The sequence below is a fragment of the Myotis brandtii genome, unplaced genomic scaffold (genome assembly GCF_000412655.1).
Source record: "Myotis brandtii unplaced genomic scaffold, ASM41265v1 scaffold423, whole genome shotgun sequence".
Classification (NCBI taxonomy): Eukaryota; Metazoa; Chordata; class Mammalia; order Chiroptera; family Vespertilionidae; genus Myotis; species Myotis brandtii.
Window position 1 is genome coordinate 2,976,882 of NW_005366214.1, and position 21,363 is coordinate 2,998,244.

Here is a 21,363-nt window from a genome sequence, read left to right on the forward strand (position 1 = left end):
GTTTTTCCACTTCCTTATCTTCCAGACTGCTGACTGGATACTCTGGTTCATCTAATCTGATGTTGATTTTCTCTAATGTATTCTTATTTCAGTAATTGTATTCTTCATTTCTGACTGGTTCTTTTTTATAGTTTCTATCTTTTTTGCTGAGGTTATTCCTGAGTGTATCTATCCTTCCCTTAAACTCATTGAGCATCCTACCTGTGTTTTGAACTCTGTGTCTGGTAGATGGCTTGTCTCCATTTTGGTTCTTTTTTTTGTGTGTTGTTGTTTTTTCTGGAATTTTGACCTGTTCTTCATTTGGGATATGCTTGTCTCATTTTCGCTGACTCCCTGTGTTTGTTTCTGTGTATTAGATCTGTTACATCTCCTTGTATTGGCAGAATGGCCTTATATAGTTCATATCTTGTAAGGTTCAGTGGTGCAGTCTCCCAGCTCACCTGAGCTAGGTGTCCCTGGTGTGGGTTTTGTGTGTCATCTGTTGTAGTTGAGCCTTGATTGCTGTTTGCATGTTAGTGGGAAGGACTGACCTTCAGGCTGACTGGTTGTTGGTAAGGGCTGGCCATGACTACAACAATAGGCTGTTGTGCAGGGGCTGATCCCACAGAGTGGGAGTCACTTTAGCAGGGCTCTGGTGCCCTCCGAATCTGCCCTTCAGGTGTGTCATTTGTGGGGCTGGTTGCATGGTTTTTTTGGTGTTGTCTGAAGCTAGCTACCAGGTATGTTGGTTCTGGAGCCTCTTAGGAGAGGCTCCAGTGTAGGCCAAGATCAGCCACTGTTTGTGCCTGGCTTGGGGCCACCTAGTAGAAGATACAAAGTGATATGTGGTTTGTTGCTGCTTGTTCTGGGCTTAAAGGTGCTTGGGAGAGGCTATGCTGTGAATTGAGGCTGGCTACCACTAATGCCGGGCTTGGGACCCTTTGATGGGTACCACAGTGTGAACTGAGTCCATCCGCCATTTGTGCCAGACTTGTGGACACTGAGTTGAAGTTAACTTTCCAAGCCAACACTGGCCACAGCTCATGGTAGGTTTGGGGCCACCTAATAGGAGTTACAATGCAAGTTGAGACCAGTAACCACTTGTGCTAGGCCTGAGGCTGCTTAGCAAGAGATAGAAGGCACGCTGAGGCCAGCTACTGCTTGTTTGGGGTTTGTGAACCTTTGAGAGATTTTAGGAAAGTCTGAAGCATGAGCCTGAGGCGGGCTGCTTGTGTAGAAAAGCCAGTGGAAACAGCTTGGGCAGGTTGAGTTGGATGGGGTCTCAGGGAATCAGTGTGGTGAACTTGTCAGCCAGGTTAAGAGATCAGAAATTTGGTGCCCAACTGCACCTGCTGTATGGGTGGGAGGAGGACTCAACAAAGGAACAATGGTGTCTGCCAGGGCTTCTGTCCAGGAGAGAGCTGCCCTGACCCTCTAGCCCTCACCCTGACTCTAGTCAATTCAGTTCTTCCCCATGTGTCCCTGGCACTTTTTGATCTGCTGCCCCAGGGCTGGAGCTCAGAGTAAGTGAGTTTGTGAGTAAGTCCATATATTAGGCCCCTCAAGAGGAATGCCTGGGACTCCAGCAGCCCTCCATCTCACTCAGACACAATTCCCACTGGTTTTTACAGACAGATATTATGCAGCCTCCTCTTCCTAGCACTAGTGCCCCAGGTTGGGGAGACTGGTGTGGCGTTGAGACCCCTCACTCCTCAGTGGGGACCTCCACAGCCTAAATATCCCTCCCAATTCCCAATTCTTTTTTGTTGTTGTTAATCTTCACCTGAGGCTATTACTTCCATTGCTTTTCAGAGAAAGTGGGAGGGAGGGGGAAACACTGATGTGAGAGAGACATACTGAGTGGTTGCCTCCTGCATTTGGCCCGGCCAGGGGTGAGGAGAAGAACCCACAACCCTGGTACATGTCCTTGACCGGTAATCGAACTCACAACCCTTTGGTTCATGGGCTGACACTATAACCCTTGAGAAACATTGGTCATCGCTCACTCCAAATTTTTTTAAAAAAATATATAATTTTATTGATTTCAGAGAGATTGAGAAACATTGGTCATCGCTCACTCCCAATTTTTTAAAAAAAATATATATAATTTTATTGATTTCAGAGAGGAGAGGAAAGGGAGAGAGAAATATCAATGATGAGAAAGAATCACTGATTGGCTGCCCCTTGCTCACTCCCCACTGGGGATTGAGCCTTCATCCCAGGCATGTGCCCTGACCAGGAATCGAACCTCATCCTCCTGGTTCATATTCATAGGCTGATGGTCAACCACTGAGCCACACCGGCCAGGTCTCCCTCCCAATTCTTATTGCCACACTGTGGGTATGGGTCCTTATTGTTCTGCCTCTCTGCCCCTCCTACAAGTCTTGTTGTGGCTTCTTTATATTCTTAGTTATAGGACTTCTGTTGGTCTGGTCTCCAGGTGGTTTTCAGTGATGTGTGTTCTATAATTTACTTGTAAATTTGATGTGGTCATCGGAGGAGGTAAGCACAGCATGTATCTACTCTGTCATCTTGACCAGAAGTCCAATTTCAAACCATCCCTCTTATTAAAGGATCTATAGCAACTTTCTGTAAACAGTGTTTGAAAAATCAGCTCTAATGGTCTACAGTGGGATCCTCTGCATTACTCCAGTCCAGTTTTCCCCTGCTTCTTCCTCCTCCCCCTAGCCGATCACCTTGGTTGCTCCCTTGAGCATTCCAATCTCTACCAGGAGGGGAGTAGGAAATAGAGAGCATCTAACTCACTACTGCTCTGATCAACTGCGTGGTGACAAATATAGGACAGTTTGGCAAAAAGGATCTCAAAGTCGTGGTTCCCTCTTTGTTTGCAGAGGCAAACAGGCCTGCTGTAGACAATGCAGATGATGAAATCTGATAGGTGTGATGCCAGATAAACCCACACACGTACACACACACTTTAATCTCTATAAAGCTTAGGAACAAAAGCACTCTATAATCTCCTCTGATGCTAAGTTTACAGTGCCTCCCGACTGACAAAGGTGACTCAGGAGAATGCCCCAAACTCCTTTCACCACTTGCTGAACCTGGCCACCTATGTGTGCTCTGAGGAAGGGGCGTTGACCTCACCTGAGTCAGCACTGAGCCTCGTGATCTCTTCCAGGAGATGATTTAGCACAAAGGAACACTCATCCCAGCGGCCCTCGCCTTCCTAAGCTCTGTGGACTTGTGAGGACTTCCCCAAGTCTTTCTGAAGCTAGCTCTAGGCAAAATTTAGTGCCAACCACAGAAGCTTTAAAAGAAAACTATACATTTTCTTCTGTCATGATTATTAGTACTTTGGGATGATTTGGTAGTGCCAGTTTAGGAAATTCAGTGACATGGTAGCCAATTGAAAATATATTTATTCCAAAACCAGGTTAGAAACACCATAAAAATATCACCTTTAGGGTCAAATCTGGAAAGCTTATATCTGTTCTTTGCACAAGTGTGCATACTTTTTCTCTGTTAACTTCTGTGGATGTTGTGAGCTTTTATAATCTATTCTGTAAGAGTAGGGGTGGATATTGTTTGCTTTCAGAACACCCACATGTGAGCATTTAACATATATGTTTAAAGGGAAGATGAGAAATGAGAGACAAAAGGCCAAGCAAGGAATAGTCTTTCCACTGCATTTTTGAGCACATACTATGGTTATTTTTAGTTGCAAGGCTCATTGGTTAATAAGTTGAGAAATATTTTCAAGTACAAGTCCTGGGCTGAAAGCTGTGTGTGAACTCCTTCTCCTGATTCTGTGTTCCACAGGGAGTATTCTCAAAAGCAAGGGCCTGCTCTCTATCTGTGTCTATATGAAATGTTTGTACATCCATACACAAACAACTCAAAGGTTCCCCATAGGGGGCAGGCGGGAGATGGGGAAGGGCCACGGTAGGAAAGTAATATTTAGTTAGGAGTCTTAATGTTGGGGAAGACATTGGTGCCCATTGGTTCAACCACTTTCTGTGGAATGCTGGACAAGAGCTCCCCTCACCCTGAATTCAGGGGACTCACTGACACTGCTACACCCATACAAAGTCCTGAGGTCTTTGTAACTCCATGGTATGTTATTTACTATAAGTGGTTATACAGACAATTTCTACAGATATGGAAAATACTTTCCATTTAAAAAGGTAGGAATTCAGAAAGCATTTTCTTTTGAAGGAAAAAAAAAAGTAAAATATCCAGCAGACAGCAATTCCAGTAATAGTCCTGACCTTATGTTCCAAAGAAAAGATCAGGAAATCTCAGGAAGCCACATAGGGATGACCTGTCCCTGTGGTACTGGTGAGAGCGGATGTAAAGGGCTGGCTGAGAGATCTTGGACCTTTCCTGCCTCTTGGGTGGGAAAAGGCAGACCCAGCCCAGAAGAAAAAAATTGCACAGGGTCACAAGGGCAGCAGCTCAGGGCCAAATGCACCAGAGGGGGCTCTCCTCTGTTCTATCTATTAAAAATCCACTTCTTGAGAAGGACTGTTCAAGGATATTACAGAATAAGCATATGAAAACCACTAATTTTGTCTGTAGCATAAGTATAACCAGGGTGATGTAGACTCCCAGTACAGGACCTTGAGATTCTTACTGAGAATAAAAAAATGTAGCTGGATCCATCCTTACTGAAATATTTCATAATAAATTCAAGACTAAACTTAAAGATGTAGCTAGATCCATGACTCACATAATTTTTTCTGTTATATTTGTATTGTTAAACCATCTCACTTCATTCATGAAGGCTAAGTTTGCTTTTTCTACATCTACATGTGTGCATGTATACATACATATATAAATATACATACATAGGCATGTATGTATACATAGACTTTGATTCATGTGTTAATTTTTAAAATTTTATCATTTATGGACATTCTCAAGCATATGTTAGTATGTATTCATCGCCCAGCCTTGCAAGTTATTGACACATGCCCAATCTTGTTTAATCGGTTCCTCCCTGCCACCCCTGGACTATTTTGGAAAAAATCCCAGGTATTTCATCTGTGAGTACTTCAGTCTATTTGATCCATAGTGATCTTTTAAATATGAAAGAGTAATCTTGTCACTCATGCTTGCTTAAAATCTTTCAGTGATGAATCTTGGCACTTCAGATAAAGGTTAAACGCCTGCGCATGGTCTCCTGTGTCCTTCATGTCCTCATCACTTTGTCCACCATCGTCCCAAACATTTGCTGGTGACACGTCAGCCACAGTTACTCAAATGGGCTTCTCTGTTTTCAAGATCTCGGCATGCATGTAAGCCAGACTAACTTCTCTGCAGCCTTTGCTCTCAGCTTAAAACTCATCTCCTCAGGATGGCCTCCCTTGACGGCCTTGCTTAGTCTGCCTGTTAGAGATTCTCAAAGTACCTCAGACTTTTTTCTTGTCAAATTGTACATATCTATATAGCTACTCATATAACTTCTTTTTTAAACATCTGTTTTCCCACTCCAACTGGACTGTAAATTCCATGAGGGCAGGGATGATGTCTGTCTTGCTCATGTCTGGCCCCCAGCCCCTTGCACAGCATGTGAACCTAGCAGTCCTGTGGTCGCTGTGCATTGATACAGGCCTGTCAAATGAATAGGAGGGTCAATATCTACTTGGCTATTTGGATCCCACATAAGTGTCTTTGGTTTAGATAGAGAGCTCCTGGAAAAACAGAAATCCTCTTCTCTCCAGAACAAAAATCTAACACCCTCTCATGTACAATTCATAATAATCTTGATGATGTTGGCGAATTGTTCAAGGAGAGGATGAAGATAATGACACCTCTCAGCATGTTGTGAAATTACTACTCATAACTCAACAATACTAGTAACTTACTTCTGTATGGTGCAGGCCCTTTGAAAATGCTTTCATGTGTACCACCTCATTTGAAGTGGGCATTGCAGGTGTTACCACCACCTTACATTACTGGAAAGCATGGCAGGAGTAGAATGAGGTTGAGGTCTCTTGACTCTCAGATTAGTGAGTGCTCTCTCCATTCTACCATCTGGTTCACGTCTCTGGGCCTCAGCTGCATCTCTCAAGCAGGGATGTGGACCAAATATTTTAAGGATCTTCCCTCTCTGAAATTCTGTGTTTCTAACAGTCACCCAGCTCTATGAAGTTATGGGTAGACACGTTAATTACAATCCAAAACTTAGCAAGCATGACCTCCCAATGGGTTTTAGGACTATGCAGGACACCATCCAATGAAGTCAACTTTCAACATGAGAAACTTTGGAAGTCACCAAACTCATAGAACCCTGGAAAGATGCCTGAAATCTGTGTTTTTAAAGAAAACAGTGTGCTCTCCTTGATCTGGAACCGTACAACAAAATGAAAGCTTGTTCAGAGTCCTTAAAAATATCTCAACTTACTCAACTCCTAGCACAGGTACATCGCATCAGCCCGCAGTTATCTGGCCTAGGCCTACTTGTTCCTACCTAGCTAGTGCTACTCAAAAGTAATGCAGGCACCAGTGTCTGTAACTCATGTTGTAAAACCACTGGCCTATTTATCACAAGTAAAACTGTAGACACGCTGCAGCTATAAATGTTCATACAACATGAAGTCATTCCTTCCTAACCTTCTCACTGAATGCTCTTCCACTGTCAGTCACCCTTAAACACTGATGTGTCCCAGGCCCCATCCCCCTCTTCATCCTCTCCCCTTGTCAATATCTGCTCCCATCTCACTGCCATGCTCGAGCGATCAGCTCCAGCCCTGTGTGACCACATGTCCCTTCAAAGTTCCCATGTCCTAAACTCATTGATCAGCTCCAGCCCTGTGTGACCAACTGTAAGGTATATATCACTTTCCACATGTCCCTTCAAAGTTCCCATGTCCTAAACTCATCTTTCGCTGCACCCACCCTGCATCTAACACTCCACGTCTTTGAACACGCCTCTGAGGCTTTGCACACATTATTTCCTCAGCCTAGAATACTATTCCCCCACTCCCCCCCATCATCAACCCTACTGAACCCTTAATTTTTTCTCAACACCCAGCTTACATGCCACTTCTTCGGTCTTGTCCTTATATCACCTTCCCTGTCCTTGCCTCCAGAGACAGTTCTGATCATTTCTCCTTGGCAGCGAGCTAAGTATTTGTTTACATGCTCTCATTCCTACCAGACTGTGAGCAACATAAGAAGCCATGTCTTTTCATCTCTGCATTCCAGCACTAAGCACAGGCCAAGCAAAGAGAAGGCATCGGACAAGTATTTGCTTAATTGAATTAAACCGGGATTCTAGTTCACTCATATATCAGTCTCATCTTCCAGGGTTGCAGACTCATCTCAGGTCAATAGAATAATAATTATTTCTGGTATCATGGCATTATTCAAATGTATAATCTTTAAATAATGCTGTAACATTATTATCATAAGCACTATTTCCTACTTTATTGAAAGTTAAATAGGTAACAGATTCATGATATGTGGATAGTAAGTACACAGCATTCTAGTAGCTTCCTCCAGTGGCTTATGTTTCTGGTACAATAGGAAAGAATCCCATCAGGGAGTGATTTAGGTGCTAAAAACGTGAGGCTGAAAGGTTAAAAGACACTTATTAATAGGGAGTGGCTAGATGTAGTCTAACTCGGAACCCTGGACTGGGAATCAGGAAAATCTGGATTCTGTATCCCAGGGTTTTGTGTTTTGTTTTGTTTTTAATTGCTAAAGGACAAATATATGATTCCACTTATACAAGGTACTTGGAATAATAAAATTCATAGAGACCAAAAGCGAAATGCCAGGGGCTGGAGGGAGTTAGTGTTTTTTAAGGGGTATAGAGTTTCAGTTTTGGAAGATGAAAAAAGTTCTGGAAATGGATGGTGGTGATGGCTGCACACCATATGTATGTACTTAATGCTGCTGAACTATAGATTTAAAAGTTGTTAAGACAGTGAATTTTATTCCAGGACTGCGGTTCCTATAGGAGGAAATGCAGCTGCTCCATGGGCCTCTTACTGAAGCTCCCAGCACCACTGACACCTTTCAGGAATGAACCAGCTGTTTGAAGATCTGCCCTGGTGTTCCTCTTGACTCCCCATGCACACAGTAGGTGGTAACACATGATTTTGGAACTCAACTAATGTGGTTATAGAATGGACCAAGTGACATGTGCTTTCTTATTTTCAACATAAAGCCATCAATCCATCTTTCTTCCTCACTTCAAAATAAGGCTTCCAGTACAGTGCCTTAAATACACGCAAAAAAACCAAAAAAACCTTTTCCAACATGATGTATTGTATTACCTCACTGCACCTGAACCCTGGGTTGGGAACCTGGCTTGCAGAAGGATAACACTTCTCACCTCCCAGCACTAAGGGAAAGGGTCCTGGGCCCTGCTCCTTGGACACTGCCGGCAGAAACACAATCGATAGTGCAACACACTGGGAATGGTGGTCCCGGGACCCAGCACCTGGGCTGTCCTGACTGAAGGGAGCATCACCTCACCTGCACTAAAGCCACAAGTGCTAGAAAAGCTGGCGATCTGGCAGGCAATGCTACCGACTGCCATCATAGCTGGCTCGGGAAGAGCTATTGCATGAGAGAGGAAAACAGCCAGAGAGGACTCTGGTTCTTTGATTCTACAGATGAAAACACATATCTCCGTTAAAGCTGGTAGCTGACTGGTGGGAGGCTCTAAGTTTAAAGAGACAGAGAATCCCATCCAGGAAGCTGGTTGCTGGAGGTCGGGAGCTGGCTGGGTAAGCCACACTTACAGATTTCAGGATCCCCGTGGCATCTTCATGGAGCCATGTAGGGTAGACCACTTCGTCGTTCAGTATGGCCTCGAAGAGGTCGTCTTCATTCTCGGCCTCGAAGGGCGCATGGCCACAGAGCATTTCATAGAGCAGCACGCCCATCGCCCACCAGTCCACGGCGGGCCCGTAGAGCATCTCCTGCAGGATCTGTGCAGAGAGAGGGCAGCGTGAGAAGTGCTCCGCGTATCTGATTAACAAATGTGTCCGTCATAACAAGGGAAAAGAAAGGATTAGGAAATATCAAAGTAAAATAATGGAGCTTCCTGTGTTGACAAGCATGTTTCATTCTATCTCCAGAGAGGGTGGCCTGTTTTTTCCCTGTTGTCAACTCTGAGGCCACTTCTCATCCAGGTGATCAAACATGTGTGACCTGCTTAGGCCAAGGCAATGCATGTGCACATCCAGAACACAGAGGGTTTGGGAGCTACAGCTATGTGAAAGGAAGGAGGCTGGGACTCACTCACTCGTATGGGAAAAAGTCAAGAGCTTTCCTTTACTTCTGCTAAATGGGGCTGGGATCAAAGCACTGAGTAGAGACAAGGAGAAGATACATGGCTGTGAGTGGAGCACCTCTGTCCTTACTCAGGGCTAAAGCCTAGAAGCAACTGCAAAGTTTACCCCAAAAAATCTCGGACTGGAATTCTTATTTAGAGGAACTGAGGACATTTTTAGCCACCGCTCAGCCAATGAGCCATACAGGAGTCTGGAGGCATCAGCTTTCAACGCCGCCCACAAAGCCGCAGCACACAAAAGCAACCTGTGGCATTTCTCATCAGCTCCTGTAGAGCCCCTGTACCCGAAGCACTCACCTCTGGAGCAATATAGTCGGGCGTGCCGCAGAAGGTTGCCGTGGTGACGCCGTTACAGATCCCCTCCTTGCACATTCCAAAGTCTGCCAGTTTACAGTGACCCTCATGGTCCAACAGAACATTGTCCAGTTTCAGATCCCTGGAAAAAACAAGGACCAGCAGTGGTAGGGCAGCCAGGCCTGAAACCATCCACCTGGAGGAGCTGGCTCAGGGGATGGTGATGGAGCATGAGCACACACTTCAAAAAAAACCCAGACTTCTTTGGGTTATCTCAATAAAAACATTTAGATCGATCACAAAATTGGCCTCATGGTCCCTAGGAGACGGTTCCCCATGAATGGGTAACCACATATAAAACGCGGGCTGCCCTTTAGAAACTGAGGGCAGAATGTGACTTTTCCAGGCTTCCCACTTACCTTGTACCCAAAGGACATCCACCCACTCCAACCCTCCGCTCTGGTATCTCTCTGCCCACTGGAGTTCACTCAGTGACCATCCAGGAAGCAAGTGGCCACCGTGTGCCAGGGACTGCGATAGGCATCAAGAGAACAGATGTTCTTTATCCCTAAGGACCTCACTGTGCAATGGTGAGACCAATTTTGCTAAACTCTAAGTCCATGAGGAGGCATCAGGTTGATGTGGCTCACCACTGTGCCTAGCATAGTGCACTCACTAAAAGGAGAGGGAGAGAGAACCAACTAGTATATAATACAAGTGGCACGATGGACATCTGAGCCAAGTGCTATGAGAGAAATACAAGATGAAACAATTAATTCCTTCTAGTGGGAGGAGAGAGGGACAATGCCACAGTAGACATAGTCTGCCAGACAGGGAAGGGGTATAAGGTCAGCATGGGCGGGTGGATGGGGCAGGGAGGCAGGCAGTGAGGTGTGATGTGTGGGGAGGCTCAGGAGCCTCACGTGGTATAGTGAGGCCGGAGAGACAGCCAGGGAACACTGGAGCCATCCAATGCCAGGGATGGAGAGGAAAGTTAGGTCTAGATTACGAAGGCCACACTAAGGAACATGGAGGCCGCGCTAAGGAATTCTGATATTTAGATATTAAGCAAAAGGGATCTACGGAAGCTCTCTGATTAAAGGAGTAACAGATTCCCAGGTGGACAGAAAAGATTAGTGAGAGACGACTGAGTCAGTCCAGGGAAGAGATGTTAAGACCTGAACTGGGACAGTGACAAATGGACTGGAAACTGAGGGGTAGTCAGCAGCATTTTCGCGAAAACACAACCAGTATGGCGATTTGACGACCACTTGGAGATGGAAGGGGAGAGGAAGCAGAGTTGAGGATTCCTGTGCTTCTCTCTCAGACGCAAGGGTTAGTGGGGACGTTAATAACCAGGAAAAGGAAAAACAGGAGTAAGAACAGGGTTGTACCCCAGGTACACAGGAGCCTCAAGAGGCCCAGTAGACTATGCTGAACCCAGGACAAAGGCACTCTGCACCCTTCCCCCAACCTGTAGGAGCAGAATCCACTTCACTTGAGGAAGTGAATTCCCAGCAGCAGAACTGTTTGGTAATAGGGAAGGGGTATAAGGTCAGCATGGGTGGGTGGATGGGGCAGGGAGGCAGGCAGTGAGGTGTGATGTGTGGGGAGGCTCAGGAGCCTCACGTGGTATAGTGAGGCCGGAGAGACAGCCAGGGAACACTGGAGCCATCCAATGCCAGGGATGGAGAGGAAAGTTAGGTCTAGATTACGAAGGCCACACTAAGGAACATGGAGGCCGCGCTAAGGAATTCTGATATTTAGATATTAAGCAAAAGGGATCTACGGAAGCTCTCTGATTAAAGGAGTAACAGATTCCCAGGTGGACAGAAAAGATTAGTGAGAGACGACTGAGTCAGTCCAGGGAAGAGATGTTAAGACCTGAACTGGGACAGTGACAAATGGACTGGAAACTGAGGGGTCAGTCAGCAGCATTTTCGCGAAAACACAACCAGTATGGCGATTTGACGACCACTTGGAGAAGGAAGGGGAGAGGAAGCAGAATTGAGGATTCCTGTGCTTCTCTCTCAGACGCAAGGGTTAGTGGGGACGTTAATAACCAGGAAAAGGAAAAACAGGAGTAAGAAACAGGGTGTACCCCAGGTACACAGGAGCCTCAAGAGGCCCAGTAGACTATGCTGAACCCAGGACAAAGGCACTCTGCACCCTTCCCCCAACCTGTAGGAGCAGAATCCACTTCACTTGAGGAAGTGAATTCCCAGCAGCAGAACTGTTTGGTAATGGGCCTCAATGGAGACAGGAACACAGCTGGATACTGATCAACGTCTGCCCATCAAAGGCGCACTGTCCTGAAACACCCGGCCCAACAGGGCCTAGCACCATGCGCATTCAGGCGCCAGGCCGGCTGGAACAGCGTCCCGTGCACTGACACAACCGCCAGGCTCACCGGGGAGAGGATGAGAGAAGCAGCCTGGCCTATTGGGTGACACCTCTATGCTTTGCTTTTCTAAGGAACAACACACTCAGAGGCAAACCATGCGGCCTTATCTGTGAGGAGGGAGCTGCACAGCCAGGAGAGATGCTGGGTGCCCTCCCTGTAGGCTGGGGGGCTGCCCTGGCCCGGTCTCAGGGGGCTGTGCTGTTGGGGTGGTGGTGTCCCTCACTAGAGCATCTTCGGTAGCCACAGCTGACTGTGATTCTGCTTCCCCTTCGAGGTGGGCACTCATGGTCCTTTCTCCTCTCCCTGCTCCAGTGGTGTGCTTGGCCCCAGGGACAAGGCTGGTCTCTGTCCAGCCGGGGATCACGTTTCAGCTGGGGGAGGGAGGTGATGACAGACCTGACAGGACAGGTTTCCACTGTGACCTGGGAGTCTGACCACGCAGGTCTGACAGGGAGAGGTCACTGTAGGACACCCAGAATGAAAACAAAGCCCTGCCTTCCAGGAATGCCTGATAAGGGAGGTGAGAGCAGCAGTTTTCTTGGCACAGGCCAGTGGGAACACAGACCAGAGCTCCTCTCTGCTCCGGGCAGCCGTCTCCCTGGGTGTGAGAGGCGTGAGGAGAAGGTGTGTTGGGTACCCGTGGGTCCACTTCAGAAAAGCAAGCCTTCTCCGCCTCCAAACCAGACCCCGCCCCAGACCACAAAGCATCCTCCTGCACCCTTCTGCACGTAGATCCTGCTTCCCACACAAGCTTTCCTTCCCCACTGCCTGCCCCTCACCCCTCACCCACAACCAGAGCAAGACTCATTTAAGTGGAATCACAGGAGCACAGGGCAGGGCTGAGGAGGACTGTGGTCATGTGCACGGGAGCGAGGCCACTGCCCGGAGCGCTGGCCCTCAGGCCTTCAGAAGTGGTTTCAGACTCAAGGCTCTGGCTGTCTGGCTCCTCTAGGACGGAGGGCACATTACAGACGGCTGGACAAGGTTGGAGATTATATATAGTTTGTGGCCCCAGGAGAGGCAAGGCTGTGGGGGATCTGAGCCGGCTATATCAGCACCCTGGTCTAGCCCAGCCGTCCAGGCATGTGTGGACCTGTGCCCAGAGCATTCTGACTCTCTCCCTTTGCCAAACAAGGTTACCGAGTTTCTGAGTTCGCCTGAAGCCCTTATGCCTGCTAAGAGCCCAGGAAGGATATTCCCAGGTAATAGAAACAAGTGCTAACAGAAACCCACAATGGTCTAAAAGCTGACCTGCGGTTGCTCAAGCAAGTGTGTGACTAACAGCCCAGGTAAGAGTCTTGATGGCTTATTACTCAGCTGCTGTCATGGGTAGCAGGCATTGTTGCAGGAGAGAAAACTGCTTTGCAATTAGTTTTGTTTGTCGCCCGTCACAATACCTTCTGCACAGAGAAGTCTGCACAGCCTCACTGCTCAAGAGACAGAGCTGAGCAGTACCGGCGATGCAACTCATCCTGGGCACATGATGCCCGGGGGCACAGAGGCACCGCAGTCCTGACTTGTCAGTCTAATTTTAGGCATCCCCAGAACTGTACCAGCCCCGAAGCAAATGCCACTGCTGGTTTTACAGGGGGTGTGATCCAACAGGACAAACCCCTCAAATTAGGATCCCAAGGGGGTTTGATTAAGAACATGATACAATCCCAGGTTGTCAGTTCTACACTCAGTCCTGCTATCTCACACCTCCACTGTGAGGTCTGTCCTGATATCCCCAGACACTCAACTCTGCCCCGAGAGTGCCCCATTCATGTCTCTAGGTCAGCATACCCTGCAGTGCATTCCGGAAGGCTCTGTCTGAGCACCCTCTCCCCACTTAGCTGGGGCTGAGCCTATTCCTCCCTAGCTCCAGCTCGGCCTTGCAGTAGGCGCTGGCCAATGAGAGAAACATGCGCATTTCAGTGAGCCGCCCTGGCCAACTCAGAGCCTGTCTTATTTTTAGGGAAAGGGAGGAAATTCTATAAACCTCACTGGGACCTTTGCTCCAAGTATTCAACTTATAGAACGCCATGTGCTTTGTCCCTTAGAGATGGATTCCGGAGGGAAAAGAAGAATCCTGAAACATAAGTTCAAATTATTCACTTTAGGGAAGCTGGGGCCAGGGAAACTGCTTCGAGAGAGGCAATTAGAGCCAGAGGACCCCAGTACTAACCCTGACTTGCATTCAGTTGGAAGAGAAGGGCATTGAGAGTATCCGTCAAACAGGTCCAAAGGTTACAGAGCCAAATATAGCCATGCTCAGCTTCCTCTCTAAGGATAAATCGTTATCTTCATTAAAAAAAAAAAAAAGGCAAGGAAAGTCACCCTATGACTCCTAACTTTGGAATATTCAGAGGTCAGTTTTTGGCTTTGGCATTCCTCAGCCTCCTATGCCAATATCTAACTGGCAGCCAAATTTAAAAGGCCACACTACAAAGATTACAAGTTCACACGGGGCACAGGCTCAGATCCCCAGATGCCAAATGCACAGTTCCAGGCTCATTCTTCATGAACTCATTGAGCACCCCGTATTTAATAGCTGCTATGCCTTTTGTTGAGCAAGCACAGAAGGGCAGAGGAGCTATTTTATCCTCCCTGGTCGCCTGAAAGGTTCATTGTTGTTGCTGGGTAATCAGGGTTACTTAAAATGCCCAAATGGTTTCAGAGAGGATTCCCAAGTGGGTGAAGACAAAGGGAATTCAGAACCTGTATTTATTTTGTTTCCACCTCGAGCTACTCTAAGAGTCATAAAACAGAATGACACCAGTCTTACTGCTCATATCAGTGACTTCCAGAAGAAATAAACGAAACTAAGTTGAGAGCTGGACCCTTGAACAAGAATGAATCCATGAGGCTATTCGGTAACTATTTTAAATGTATTTTTAAAAGTTTTTATCATGGAAAAGCTCAAACATACACAAAAGTATAGAACTCCCACAGTGATCACACAGCCTCAGCAGCTATGAATGCAGGCTAATCTTGTTTCAGCTATACATTTAATCCTTTCCCGAGCCATCTTTTTTCAGATTTTGAAGCAAATTCAAGATATAAAATCAACTCATCTGTAAATGTTTCAATATCTGAATCTAAAAGACAATAATGCTTTAATAATAGTATACAGTCAATATACTATTATAAGTATACTAGATGCCTGGTGCACAAAATTCGTGCACGGGAGAGTGGGGGGGAGCAGCCCTCAGCCCGGCCTGCACCCTCTCGCAATCCAGGACTGCTGGCTCCTAACTGCTCGCCTGCCTGCCTGTCTGATCACCCTTAACTGCTCGCCTGCCTGCCTGATTGCCCCTAACCACTCGCCTGCCTGCCTGCCTGATCTCCCCTAACCACCTCTGCCTCAGCCCCCCCCCGGCTTCATCCAGAATGACATCCGCAAGGTAATTTGGCTGTTCGGTCTAATTAGCATATTATGCTTTTATTATTATAGATTGTTTTGGTCTCTTTGCTCATCTGTGCATGTGTATGGATCCAGAGAACCTGAAAAAAGTGGGTAATAAGAATAATAGTGTAATCAGTAACTAACAGTGACTACTAACAGTAACAGTAACATACAGTGAATGTTACAAATGCTGAGAGCTTTATCCATATTATTTTATTCTTAAAACGACCCAAATAGGGGAATGGCTAAATAAATTATGATAAATCCATGATAGCCAAACAAGGTTACCGAGTTTCTGAGTTCGCCTGAAGCCCTTATGCCTGCTAAGAGCCTGGGAAGGATATTCCCAGGTAATAGAAACAAGTGCTAACAGAAACCCACAATGGTCTAAAAGCTGACCTGCGGTTGCTCAAGCAAGTGTGTGACTAACAGCCCAGGTAAGAGTCTTGATGGCTTATTACTCAGCTGCTGTCATGGGTAGCAGGCATTGTTGCAGGAGAGAAAACTGCTTTGCAATTAGTTTTGTTTGTCGCCCGTCACAATACCTTCTGCACAGAGAAGTCTGCACAGCCTCACTGCTCAAGAGACAGAGCTGAGCAGTACCGGCGATGCAACTCATCCTGGGCACAGGATGCCCGCGGGCACAGAGGTACCGCAGTCCTGACTTGTCAGTCTAATTTTAGGCATCCCCAGAACTGTACCAGCCCCGAAGCAAATGCCACTGCTGGTTTTACAGGGGGTGTGATCCAACAGGACAAACCCCTCAAATTAGGATCCCAAGGGGGTTTGATTAAGAACATGATACAATCCCAGGTTGTCAGTTCTACACTCAGTCCTGCTATCTCACACCTCCACTGTGAGGTCTGTCCTGATATCCCCAGACACTCAACTCTGCCCCGAGAGTGCCCCATTCATGTCTCTAGGTCAGCATACCCTGCAGTGCATTTTGCAAGGCTCTGTCTGAGCACCGTCTCCCCACTTAGCTGGGGCTGAGCCTATTCCTCCCTAGCTCCAGCTCGGCCTTGCAGTAGGCGCTGGCCAATGAGAGAAACATGCGCATTTCAGTGAGCCGCCCTGGCCAACTCAGAGCCTGTCTTATTTTTAGGGAAAGGGAGGAAATTCTATAAACCTCACTGGGACCTTTGCTCCAAGTATTCAACTTATAGAACGCCATGTGCTTTGTCCCTTAGAGATGGATTCCGGAGGGAAAAGAAGAATCCTGAAACATAAGTTCAAATTATTCACTTTAGGGAAGCTGGGGCCAGGGAAACTGCTTCGAGAGAGGCAATTAGAGCCAGAGGACCCCAGTACTAACCCTGACTTGCATTCAGTTGGAAGAGAAGGGCATTGAGAGTATCCGTCAAACAGGTCCAAAGGTTACAGAGCCAAATATAGCCATGCTCAGCTTCCGCTCTAAGGATAAATCGTTATCTTCATTAAAAAAAAAAAAAAGGCAAGGAAAGTCACCCTATGACTCCTAACTTTGGAATATTCAGAGGTCAGTTTTTGGCTTTGGCATTCCTCAGCCTCCTATGCCAATATCTAACTGGCAGCCAAATTTAAAAGGCCACACTACAAAGATTACAAGTTCACACGGGGCACAGGCTCAGATCCCCAGATGCCAAATGCACAGTTCCAGGCTCATTCTTCATGAACTCATTGAGCACCCCGTATTTAATAGCTGCTATGCCTTTTGTTGAGCAAGCACAGAAGGGCAGAGGAGCTATTTTATCCTCCCTGGTCGCCTGAAAGGTTCATTGTTGTTGCTGGGTAATCAGGGTTACTTAAAATGCCCAAATGGTTTCAGAGAGGATTCCCAAGTGGGTGAAGACAAAGGGAATTCAGAACCTGTATTTATTTTGTTTCCACCTCGAGCTACTCTAAGAGTCATAAAACAGAATGACACCAGTCTTATTGCTCATATCAGTGACTTCCAGAAGAAATAAACGAAACTAAGTTGAGAGCTGGATCCTTGAACAAGAATGAATCCATGAGGCTATTCGGTAACTATTTTAAATGTATTTTTAAAAGTTTTTATCATGGAAAAGCTCAAACATACACAAAAGTATAGAACTCCCACAGTGATCACACAGCCTCAGCAGCTATGAATGCAGGCTAATCTTGTTTCAGCTATACATTTAATCCTTTCCCGAGCCATCTTTTTTCAGATTTTGAAGCAAATTCAAGATATAAAATCAACTCATCTGTAAATGTTTCAATATCTGAATCTAAAAGACAATAATGCTTTAATAATAGTATACAGTCAATATACTATTATAAGTATACTAGATGCCTGGTGCACAAAATTCGTGCACGGGAGAGTGGGGGGGAGCAGCCCTCAGCCCGGCCTGCACCCTCTCGCAATCCAGGACTGCTGGCTCCTAACTGCTCGCCTGCCTGCCTGTCTGATCACCCTTAACTGCTCGCCTGCCTGCCTGATTGCCCCTAACCACTCGCCTGCCTGCCTGCCTGATCTCCCCTAACCACCTCTGCCTCAGCCCCCCCCCGGCTTCATCCAGAATGACATCCGCAAGGTCATTTGGCTGTTCGGTCTAATTAGCATATTATGCTTTTATTATTATAGATTGTTTTGGTCTCTTTGCTCATCTGTGCATGTGTATGGATTCAGAGAACCTGAAAAAGTGGGTAATAAGAATAACAGTGTAATCAGTAACTAACAGTGACTACTAACAGTAACTAACAGTAACATACAGTGAATGTTACAAATGCTGAGAGCTTTATCCATATTATTTTATTCTTAAAACGACCCAAATAGGGGAATGGCTAAATAAATTATGATAAATCCATGATAGTATTTTATGAAAGCTGCTAAAATTTTAGGGACTAAAGTATAGGGAAATGTTTATGATAGAATTCTTATCTTTTGAAAATTATTTCTTTTCTGATTATAAAAGTTATATTTTCATTGCATAAAGTTCAATCATTCCTAAAAATGTTATGAAGAAAATGATGACAAATTCATAGTGTTCTAAACTTTTCTTCTCAATGCTACACTAACATGATATTATGATATAATTTGCTTTTACCATTTAACAAATATTTTGGATATATTTCTACACCTTAAAGATTTGCCTCATTCTCTGTAATGATTACATAAAATTCCATTATAAAGAAGTAGTGTAATTTGTAATACCTTAACCAATAAAGAAATGAAAAAAAAAGAAGTAGTGTAATTTAGGTTGTTCCCAATTTTTTGCAACTTCAAACAATGGATTAGTGAAAATTATTTGCACATTGTAGGAGCATTTATTTAGGATAAATTTTTAGAATTGGATATGCTATGTCAAGGGTTTAAGTGTTTAAAATGTAAATATATGTTGAACAACTGCCCTCTAAAAAGTTTGCACCAATTGATACTCCTCCCAATAGTGTATGAGAGTGTCTATTTGGCTTCCTTATTCAGGTTAGCTGTACTTATCCTTATGTCCTTGCCAATCTGCTAGGAGAAAATACCTATTCACATGTTTTACCCATTTTCAATTTTCAGTTATCTTTTCTTATTATTTTTAAGAAGCTCATTACATATTATGTTTTTGAAATTAATATTATGGATAGTAGTAATTTGTTATATGGGTTGAGAATATTATTGCCCAGTTTGTTTTTAACGTTTGTTAATGATAACTTTTATATTTTAATATTTGAATCTATCAATCCTATATAGCTTCTGGGTTTCATGACTTAGTTGTAGGCTGACACAATTCTAAGTGTAAAAGCAGGATATGAAATTGTATTTTCAACATTCTGTTAATTATGTTACAACGGGGGGAAAGAGGAGGGAAAAAGAAGAAATGAGAAAAAAGAAAAATGTTGAAAGCCTATTTCTAGGTAATATGTTTATGAATAATTTTTCCTTTATTGTATTTTTTAAATTTTTATAGGAATTATGTAATACTTTGATACCAGAAAAAAATCATTAAAAATATATATTTTAGCTTTAAGTCTTTTCTTTGGTTTCTGTACCATTTAAGGCCGTAATTCCCAAGGAAGATATGTAGGGGAAATGACTCACTGGTGGGAATGGAAAGGATTTGTTTTGGAACCCAGTCTGCAAGGCCATGTTGATAAAAATCACCTTATATGCTTAGGGAACCCGAACATTCATGGACTCAGAATTCTGAACCTTTGTCACAAGCTCATTTTTTACCATATACATAGTTGTTGTGATGGCTCTAATCTTTTCAACAGCCCCATGATGTGTCCCTGTAGTTGTAAGCACAGCAAAGGAAACCATCAACAAAATTAAAAGAAAACCTACTGAAAGGAGAAGATATTTACCAATGATACATCTGACAAGGGATTAAATCCAAAATTTATAAAGAATTCAGACAACTCTACACCAGAAGAACAAATAATTCAATTGAAAAATGGGCAAAGGATCTGAATAGATACTTCTCCAAAGAAGACATTCAGATGGCCAATAGACATATGAAGAGTTGCTCAATATCACTAGTCATCAGAGAAATGCAAATCAAAAAACCATAATGAGATATTACCTCACACAGAATGGCTATCATCAATAAACCAATAAACAACAAGTGTTGGTGAGGATGTGCAGAAAAGGAACCAATAGACATATGAAGAGTTGCTCAATATCACTAGTCATCAGAGAAATGCAAATCAAAAAACTATAGTGAGATATTACCTCACACGTGTCAGAATGGCTATCATCAATAAACCATTAAACAACAAGTGTTGGTGAGGATGTGCAGAAAAGGAACCCTCACACACTATTGTTGGGAATGCAGTTTGGTGCAGACAGTGCAGAAAACAGTATGGAGGGGCCTCAAAAAGTTAAAAATGGAACTGCCTTATGACCTAGTGATTCCACTTCTGTGAATATATCCAAAGAAAACCGAAACACTAATTCTAATTCAAAAAAATATATGCACCCCTATGTTCACTGCAACGTTATCTACAATAGCCAAGATCTGAAAGTAACTCAAGTGCTTATCAATAGATGATTGGATAAAAAAAGCTATGGCAGATTTATATAATGAAATATTAGTTGGACATAAAAAGAATGAAATCTTACCATTTGTGACAGCATTGATAAAACATTATTTACAATAGCCAAGATCTGAAAGTAACTCAAGTTCTTATCAATAGATGATTGGATAAAAAAACTATGGCAGATTTATATAATGAAATATTAGTTGGACATAAAAAGAATGAAATCTTACCATTTGTGACAGCATTGATAAACCTAGAGAGTATTATGCTAAGTGAAATAAATCAGACAGAGAGAAACAAATACCATTTGATTTCACTTAGATGTGGAGTCTAAAGAACAAAATAAACAAAAAAAATAGAAACAGATTCATAGATACAGACTGACAGTTGACAGAGTGGAGGGGAGTTAGGGGATTGGGTGAAAAAAGTGAAGGGAATGAGAAGTACAGATTGGGAGTTACAGAATATTCACAGAGATGTAAAGTACAGCATAGGGAATGTAGTAGAGATTCATAGATACAGACTGACAGTTGACAGAGTGGAGGGGAGTTACAGAGTATTCACAGAGATGTAAAGTACAGCATAGGGAATGTAGTCAATAATACCATAATAACTATGTATGGCCAGGTGGGTACTTGAAACATTGGGGGGACCATTCTATAAAGTACATGATTTTCTAACCACTATGCTGTACATCTGAAATTAATACAGAATACTATTGAATGTAGGCTGTAATGAAAAAAGTTGCATGCAAAAGAACTCATTTTCTAATGAATGAACTGAATGTAGGCTGCAATGAAAAAAGAAAACGAGCGTCAGGTCCCTGCTGAAAGAAACAACATTCCTAATTACTAAATGAGGTTCCCATGCCATTTCTCTTCATAAAGTGACATTTGGTCTGGTGTTTGCTAGGCTGAACTATTGAAACATCTGCTTACGAACTAATATATGAAACATGAATGTTTATCACTATGAAGTTGCATGCAAAAGAACTCATTTTCTAATGAATGAAGAACTTAAATAAAATAATTTCCAACCCAGAAAGTGTTACCA

The 21,363-nt window shown here is 44.3% G+C and overlaps 1 protein-coding gene across 1 annotated transcript in view; it reads right to left on the reverse strand.

The window, feature by feature from the left end:
- PRKCH (protein kinase C, eta) overlaps positions 1–21,363 on the reverse strand; it is a 228,717-nt gene that overhangs the window by 9,990 nt on the left and 197,364 nt on the right. The window contains exons 11-12 of the mRNA XM_005874046.2: positions 9,551–9,689; positions 8,700–8,888 (exon numbers count right to left, since the gene is read on the reverse strand). Of these exons, the coding sequence (XP_005874108.1) occupies positions 8,700–8,888; positions 9,551–9,689 (328 nt within the window). The remainder of the gene's footprint in view (positions 1–8,699; positions 8,889–9,550; positions 9,690–21,363) is intronic.